The 8,594-nt window shown below is 51.1% G+C and overlaps 1 protein-coding gene across 1 annotated transcript; it reads right to left on the bottom strand.

Annotated features, from left to right (window-relative positions):
- Positions 1-6,710: 6,710 nt before the first annotated feature.
- Positions 6,711-7,643, bottom strand: LOC306815687 (olfactory receptor 14A16-like; the record flags this gene model as incomplete). The annotated part of the gene is made up of 1 exon (XM_079332249.1): positions 6,711-7,643. One exon carries the CDS (start codon positions 7,641-7,643, stop codon positions 6,711-6,713), a length of 933 nt encoding a protein of 310 aa, XP_079188375.1.
- Positions 7,644-8,594: the final 951 nt, after the last annotated feature.

Below are 8,594 nucleotides of genomic sequence, written 5' to 3'. Positions count from 1 at the left end.
TTTTTAGGATAATTCAAAATGTTTTAGTTATTTTTAATCTTTTTTATATCTTTTTTTTTTTTTCAGACAGGTTCAGGTTGGGCACTTTGGGGTCCAGGGAGACATTTCTGGGGCACATGCGGGGCAGTTTTGGGTCTGGGGAAATAATTTTGAGGGACAGGAGGACACTTGGGGGCATTGACTAGGCACTAAAAAAGAGCTTAGAGATCCTGATGGAAAGTCTGGGCTTTGAAGTGGCTCATGGGGGTCTGTAAGGGGGTTCTCCGGGGTGCAGGGCATGATGGGAGTTGTAGGAGTAGGTATAATACAGTTTAATGGGGCCGCAGAGCATCATGGTTATTCCAGGCCCAGCTGCAATGTCTCTTGGAGGAGCGCGGGGCACGATGGGTGATGAAGTCATTGCTTGAATAGCATTCTATGGCACCACAAAGCATGATGGGAGCTGTAGTCCTGGAAATGATTCTAATGGAGTGTTTACGGGCTCTGGGTGGGCACTTGGGGGCACTTTTGCCTCTGAATGGCAACTTCAAGTCCTCAGGGAGGAATGTTTACAGTTCGGGAGCACTTGGGGGCAGCTTGGGGAGCTCTAGCCAGGCTCTTTAAGGCACGGGGCACAGCAGGAGTTTTAGGCACAGGACTGTGTTATGAGGTGCTCTGAGCTCGCGGGGGATGGCAGGAGATGTATTCCCAGAAGTGGCTGTAACGGGCATCTGTGGGCTTGGAAGCATTCAGGGGATTCTGGGAAGTTTTGGGGGTACCCAAATGGATGCTGAGGGGATACTTAGGGATCCTTGGAGTTTCTGGAGGACATCTATTGGACATACGGGGGGGATACCGGGGTTCTGTGGAGCACGGGGCAGGATGGGTATTGTAGTCCCGGCTCCAATGGGACTCTATGGTGCTGCAAGGCATGCTGGGAGTTAGAGGCACAAAGTAAAAATGGCGCTGACTCCAGGCACCACCCCTGAGGCCCCGGTCCCCCGCCTGAACATCCTTGGTGGCACCTTGGGCTGGCACACACCTGACAAGTCTGTCTGTTTTCACAGGGGAAAATCAGGTGTTTTAGATTGCTTCAAAAGGAAAACAAAGGGGAGAAAACCATGTTTGCTGGTGTGGAGGCAGTTCTCTAAGCAAAGCAGGTCCCAGGTGAGTGAGGACAGACAGGATGGGGTTGGGGAATGTGGAGCAAGGTTGTCCACACTGGATCACACCTCAAGGCACAGCTTCTCTGAGCAGGCCAGACATCCTGAGGAGAAACTCTAGATCAATATCAATCCCAGAATGCTGCAATCACCTCTGCTTAAAGAGAACAGTAATAAAATCCATCCTTTAAAATAGGAATGGATATTTTTAAGAAACACTTTGAAGTGTTTTTCCATAACTATTATAGGAAATATTCCTAATGAACTACACCAGACCAGAGGGAAATCAAGGCAGAGCCATGGCTTGTTAGGAAACCTCTCAAGAACTCCAAGTGAGAATCAAACTCCAAAGTACCTTAAAGTTTTAATGGGTCTCGGTGAGGGACACAACTGGGAAAGTGTCTCCATACCTCAATCAGAGCAGAGAACTGGAGGCAGAGATGACAGATGGGGACAAAGAGAAGCCAAGTCTTGGTGCCCTGGGGCACAGCAGGGTCTGTGCCACCAAGGGCTCTGAGGAGACACCTTGTCCTGAGCCACTGGGGCCTTCTGGCACAGCCCCAGCAAGGCTGGGCACTGTCACTCCTTGTCCTGCCCTCAGCATCCCCCCACATCCCAGTGGCCTCAGGGATGTGCTGGGACCAGTCCCTGGGGAGCCTTGGTCAGGAATTGCCTTGGGGGCACCTTCATGCTCCCAGGGACTGCAGGTTTTTCCAAGGGCTTTGGGTTTTGCTTTTGCCTTGGAGTCTCTCAGAGCTTTGTGCAATCATGTCCTCCAGTTATCTGCTTCAATTAGTCTCTTGAGAGCCTTTGTCAGTAACAACACTCAGTGGGGCTCAATGTCACTAGGTGCTTCAGCTTTCAAAGTTTCTTTACTTTTTCCTTTCGACACTGACTTTCTGAGAACTGACAACACTCATACAAAGAGGGGGTTTCAATTTTTTTTTTAAGCAATACAAAATTTTTAAGGTTCCCCACTGCATACAGGCACAAGGTGCCACCAAGGAAATTCCTCATCCCCAAAGTAGAGCCCTGCAAGCAATGTTTGAGACCTTTTCACTCCTTGGTTCCCTGAGGCCTTGCAGTATCACAAAGGCCCCTTGGTTCCATGAGATTCTGGGCTGTCACAATGGAGATTTGGGTCCATGGGGCGCCAAGCTCTCACAATGCTTTTTTGGTTCCATGAGGCCTTGATCTGTCACAATGGACCCTTGGTTCCATGAGGTCCATTGGTGTCACCATGGTCTCCTTCATTCCATGAGGCATCACAATGTCACAACACACTCTTGGTTCCATGAGGTTCCTGCAGCAGGACTTCCCCTATGGCCCAGCAGAGCTCATCTGTTCTGTGCATCAGCTGGACCGTCACTCAGGACATCTTCCCCCTCTCAGGAATTGCTGAGACAACCCAGGCTGGACATCAGTCCTGTCCTGAATTCTCTCTGGTGCCAGGGACGTGGAATTCCCATATGACCATTAACATCTTGCTCTGAGAGCAGCTGAAGGGAGATAAGCCTTGAATTCCTGAGTGACACACACTTCACTTTACAAACAATAAAAGCCACACAAAATTTTCACAAAGCAAAAGTCTTCTGCATAGTCCCTGCAAAAGGATAGGGCTTATCCGCCAAGTCTGGATGCATCTTTATGCTTACTTTTCTGGAATGTGAGTGAAAGGGCTCCATGTGCACTCCCTCATCAATTTGTTGGTAAGTTACTTTGACTCCTGATCTCTGCTATTTCTTCACTAGCTGTAATATAAGTTAACTTTATTGTGCTCAGTGTTTCTATCTACCTGCTCTTATTTTGTTTATCCTGTGCAGTAAGTAGTCAATTTAAAGTCTCTTGTCTGTTAGTCTTGAGTCCATTCAGTAAATAATTTATTTTATAATATACCTAATTTTCTATTCTTAAGAACTTAGTAGAAAAAGCAATTTGAAGTGCGGTTCACCTGAAACAGAGCTACTGCCAGAAACCTGAGCATAAGACAGGACTTGTCTGAGCTTTCACTACATTTGTAAAAACATATTACATTAAAAAAATGAGAGAAGAATTTTTTCCCATTTCTTTTTTTCCTCTTTATGCACTGATATCAACAATTTCAATTTGGCTGATCTTGAGCACCTCCTAATGTAGTCAGAATAGATACAAAAATCAAGACCCTTTATGGCTGACCATCAATCACACTTTGTCCCTACCCCAACCCCACCATTTCCCTTATCCAGCCCCTGGCACTCAGAGCAGTCCTGTACAAATCTGAGCTTCCTCCAGCCCAGGCTGTACGTGCAGCTTTCAGCTGCATGGCACCAACTCCCACCTGCTTTCCTTGCAGAAGGAACTGCCTGAGACACAGAAGGATGTTCATTTATTGTCAGCAAACAGAACCAAGGAGAAGAACAGCTCCATAAAATCTGAAGTCATTCCTCTGCTGGATATTACATCCACTTTCCATAGCAGACAGTCTCATAGCAATGTAAAATACGTTCTGTGCTCAGCACAGATCCTGAGATGCCCCAAACCCTCCCTGTCCAGATTCTGCCCAGATTTGCTCTTTGCACACACGAGTCACACGCTGAAGTCACGAGCTCCCTCCATGCCCAGAGGAAGGAAAAGAGAGAAAGTGGCTGCAGAGCTCTCTTGTGCACAGCTACAGCTGCACTAATGCCCATCTTCTGGGCTCACAGGAACTTGATCCAACAGCCTCTGCAGTATCTGTTCCCTGGGTAGAAATCTGTCTGGATGGCTCTGTGTTCTCCATAAGCTCTTGGCTGGCACTGCCAGGCTGGCATGAGGAGCCCCTCAGCCTTCCCTGCTCTGGGCTGGACAAGCCCAGCTCCCTCAGCCTCTCCTAACAGCCAAAGGGCTCCAGCCCCACCGTGGAGGCCCTTCCCTCACCCTGCTCCAGCTTCCAGACATCTTTGCTGCTCTGGGGAACCCAAACAGGCCCCAATGACCTGGATAATCCATGTCCTTGATGTCCTGGTCACTCAGCCCCGGGTGCTCCTGACCTGCCTTGCTGCCATGGCACTCGTCTGCCTCCTGCCCAGCTCCTGCCCACCAAGAGATTTATTGCCAGGGCCTGGTGGATACAGGGAGGGCTGTGGATGTTATCTGTCAAAACTTTAGCCCTTGACCAAAAGCATTCCCTGGAAAAGCAGAAGCCTGTGGCTTGGATTGGTTCACAATTCCCTGGAGTAAGAACTGTCTGGATGTCCGGGCCCAGAGAGTGGTGGGGAATGGTGCCACATCCAGTGTATGGGCAGTGGCGTCCTACAGGGATCAGTGTGGGCCCGGTCCTGTTTAACATCTTTATAGATAGTCTGGAGAAGGGGATTGAGTGCATCATCACAAAATTTGCACATGACACCAGGCTGGTGTGGATCTGCTGGAGGGTAGGAGGGATCTGCAGAGGGACCTGGACAGGCTGGATCCAGGGCCCAAATCCAACAAGGTGAGGTTTAACAAGACCAAGTGCTGGGTCCTGCACTTTGGCCACAACAACCCCTGCAGTGCTACAGGCTGAGGAAAGAGTGGCTGGGCACTGGCCAGGCAGAGAGAGGCCTGGGGGAACTGATGGACAGCAGGCTGGACATGAGCTAGCAGTGTGCCCAGGGGGCCAAGAAGGCCAATGGCTCCTGGCCTGGGTCAGGAATGGTGAGCCCAGCAGGAGCAGGGCAGTGATTCTTCCCCTGTGCTTGGCACTGGTGAGGCCACACCTTGAGTGCTGAGTCCAGATCTGGGACCCCAAATTAGGAAGGACATGGAAGGCCTGGAGCATGTCCAGAGAAGGGCAAAAAGGCAGGTGATGGGTCTGAAACAAGTCCTGTGAGGAGCTGCTGAGGGAGCCGGGGATTTTTTATCCTGGAGAAGAAGAGGCTCAGGGAGACCAGGTGGTGTCAGGGTACAGGTTGGACTTGATGATCTCCAAGGTTTTTGCAGCCTTGCTGATTCTGTGATTCTCTGAAACCACCCCTGCAGCAGTTGCAGGATGAGTCCTGGGCCTCCTCTTCAGAAGCTCCAGCAGCCCAGGTCTCTCAGCTTCTCCAAACAGCCCCAAAGCCCATCCTGTCAGTCCTGCTGAGACTCTCCAGCCCCTCCTCACTGCCCAGAACAGGGAGCCCAACACCCAGACATAGCAGCCCAGATGTGCCCCCCTGGCCTGTGGTGCCTGTGGCAAGAGAGCAGCAGGAGGCACTGCAGGAGCCTGCAGACAATTCCTGAAGCACTTGTAGGATGATCCTGCTTCCAAGGGACATTCCCATGGTTCCAACTCATGAATTGAAATGGGGAGTAGGGCCAGAGAGAAAAGGGCAAACAGGGATGGACGGTTTTCAGGGGAAGGGACAGGGATGGGCAAGAGGATGAAATCTGGATCAGGGAAGAGAAAAGAAATCAAAGGTGAAGCAAAGGAAATTCTCAGGGCATTTTGGGGGTGACTACCAGGCAGCCCTAGCTCTGAGCAACAATATCTGCAGTGGGACAGGAAACTCACAGCTCATGAGAACAAACTTTCTGGCTGACTGCAAAGGCCACGACAAACCTGAGTGGTTTCCTTCCCATTTCCAGCCCTTGCTGGCCCCAGGGGCTGATGGCATTTGTGCTCACTCAGCTCCATCTCCCCACAGCAGCACCATGGGGGTGCTGATGCCTGCTCTGTGCAGTGCAAACAGGAGCTCCTGAGCCAGTGCTGCCGTGTCTTTGCCTGCAAGGATGCGGCACCTGTGTGATCTGGGGGAGAGGCCAGGGCTGCAGAGGGGAGATGTTGTTGGCAGGTGCATGAGGACGCTCTGGGATGCTGCCCTGGGCTGTCCAGCACAGTGGGGATGGATCAGCCCCTGCTCTGCTGCTCCTTGCCAGGGTCTCCCCCTTGCAGGGACCTTGCAGAGCACCAGCCATGCTGTTTGCCCCCAGCCTGCCCACGGCCAGCCAGGGGCTGCTCATGGGGGTTTTCTTTGCTCAGCATTGGCATGGCCAAGTGTTCTGGAGAGAGCCTGGCCAAGGAGCCTGCAGCCCCCAGGCCCTGCCCTGAGGCGTCAGTGCTGCCCTAGCAGTGCCCATGGCCTGTCCCTGCTGCAGCCCCGGCACTGCCACCCCCAGGGCTGTGCCTGGCCCTGAGAGCACTCAGGCCCTGCAGCAACATGAGGGGCAGGAGGGCAGCGGGACAGTGGCACGGGAGCAGCACTGGCAACACCAAGTGGTTCTGCTGCTGGGCACAGCTGCTCTGGCTGATCTGTCCTCAGCTCTGCACACAGATACTGATGCTGCATCTCCAGAGGAGGGAACAAAATGGGGATCTGCAGTGAAAACTTTGCTTGGAGATCCTTTGGTTTATTTAAGACCCCTGAGAGTGCAGATGCACATTGTCACATTTTGTTGTCATAGGGAAGGAGAAGAGAAACCAAATTAGAAATGGCACAAACAATTACATTTCTTTGTTGACAGTATTAAAAAAAAAAAAAAAAAAAAAAAAAAAAGTAAAATAATGTCAAAGAACCACCAAAATGAAACCAGCAAGAAGTGTCAAAGATGACTTTTATTGCAAGTGGTTTTCAGAAATTGACCAGTAATTTAATGTTCCTGAAAACAGCCAGTCATCAGTGTCCACACTGCAGCTTTGAGCTCCTGGTTCCTCAGGCTGTAGATGAGGGGGTTCAAGGCTGGAGGCACCACTGAGTACAGAACTGACAGGGACAGATCCAGGGATGGGGAGGAGATGGAGGGGGGCTTCAGGTAGGCAAATGTGCCAGTGCTGAGAAAAAGGGAGACCACGGCAAGGTGAGGGAGGCAGGTGGAAAAGGCTTTGTGTCGTCCCTGCTCAGAGGGGATCCTCAGTACAACCCTGAAGATCTGCACATAGGAGAAAACAATGAACACAAAACAACCAAATGATAAACAGACATTGACTGCAAGAAACCCAAGTTTTCTGTGGTTTGAGTCTGAGCAGGTGAGCTTGAGGATGTGTGGGATTTCACAGAAGAACTGGCCCAGAGCATTGCCCTGGCACAGGGGCAAAGCAAATGTATTGGCTGTGTGCAGCAGAGCAGTGAAAAATCCACTGGCCCAGGCAGCTGCTGCCATGTGGGCACAAGTTCTGCTGGCCAGGAGGGTCCCGTAGTGCAGGGGTTTGCAGATGGACACGTAGCGGTCGTAGCACATGACGGTCAGGAGGAAATACTCTGTTCCAAGAAAGAACACAAGCAGAAACACCTGAGCAGCACATCCTTCATAGGAGATGTTCCTGGTGTCCCAGAGGGAATTGTGCATGGCTTTGGGCACAGTGGTGCAGATGCAGCCCAGGTCAGTGAGGGCCAGGTTGAGCAGGAAGAAGAACATGGGGGTGTGCAGGTGGTGGCCACAGGCTACGGTGCTGATGATGAGGCCGTTGGCCAGAAGGGCAGTGAGGGAGATGCCCAGGAAGAGGCAGAAATGCAGGAGCTGCAGCTGCCGCGTGTCTGCCAGTGTCAGCAGGAGGAAGTGGCTGATGGTGCTGCTGTTGGACATTTCTTCACTCTAGGCATTTTCGACGGTTGAAAGAAGACATTGATACACTCAAACAGATTTTCTTGTGTCAATGCAATGTTTTATTCTTACTAATGTACTAAAAAATTCTTTTTCTTCTTTGACGAAATAGCACATCTTTTCCTTTTTTTATTTTTTTTTATTTTTTTTTAACTGGGGGTTTTGCTGTTTCCATATTGTCCCTTTAACTGAAAGGGCAGAAATCATCTTCCAGCATTGATCTCAGCCTGACCAATGGGGAGCACAGAGGGAATACAGGGCTCCTAGTGCCCCAGTGCAGTCACACCTGCTGGTCTCACACAGCTGGCATGTGGTCATTAAACATCTCTCTATTTCAGTGTGACTGCAGTAAAAACTTGCTGGAAAAATAAGTAGGACTCTTTGAAGGGTCCAGTTTCAAAGTCAGTTTCTTTGAACCCTTCTCTCTTTTCTAGGCACCAGAAGAGGGAGGGTATCCAGCATTGATGTAGCTTTCTGTTGCCTGGAGCAGTGCCTATTGCAAGCTGTTTCTCTCTATCCAGGCCTTGTCCCTGCCAGTTCATGAGCCCACCACAGCCCTGGGGGCTCAGCTTTGCCCTGCACACCCCTCTCTGCACAGAGCACTGCCCAAGGGCATCTCCCTGCCAGCAGGGCCTTAAGGGCAGCTCAGACTAAGTGAGATGCTGGAAGCCAAGGTGCTGCTGCTGCTGCTGTCTGCAGGCAGAGAAGGGTGAGGAGGCACTTTGTGAGGGAGATGTGAGGCAGATCTGCTGATCCCCAGTGGGACAGTGCAGGAGTCTCAGTGACACACACACCTGACAGGCCCTTTCCGTTCCCTTGAGGAGAAAGCTGAGAGCAGCCCTGGCCATGCAGCACCATCTGCACAGCAGGAGGAATCTGCCATGATGGGGGTGGCTCCTTCCACCTCCAACTTCTCCCCAAAGTGCATGGGGA

This window comes from Erithacus rubecula (assembly GCF_903797595.1).
Source record: "Erithacus rubecula genome assembly, contig: scaffold_187_arrow_ctg1, whole genome shotgun sequence".
NCBI classification, from domain to species: domain Eukaryota; kingdom Metazoa; phylum Chordata; class Aves; order Passeriformes; family Muscicapidae; genus Erithacus; species Erithacus rubecula.
Note: the sequence above shows the minus strand (reverse complement) of the source record. Positions and strands in the feature narration are given on the sequence as shown.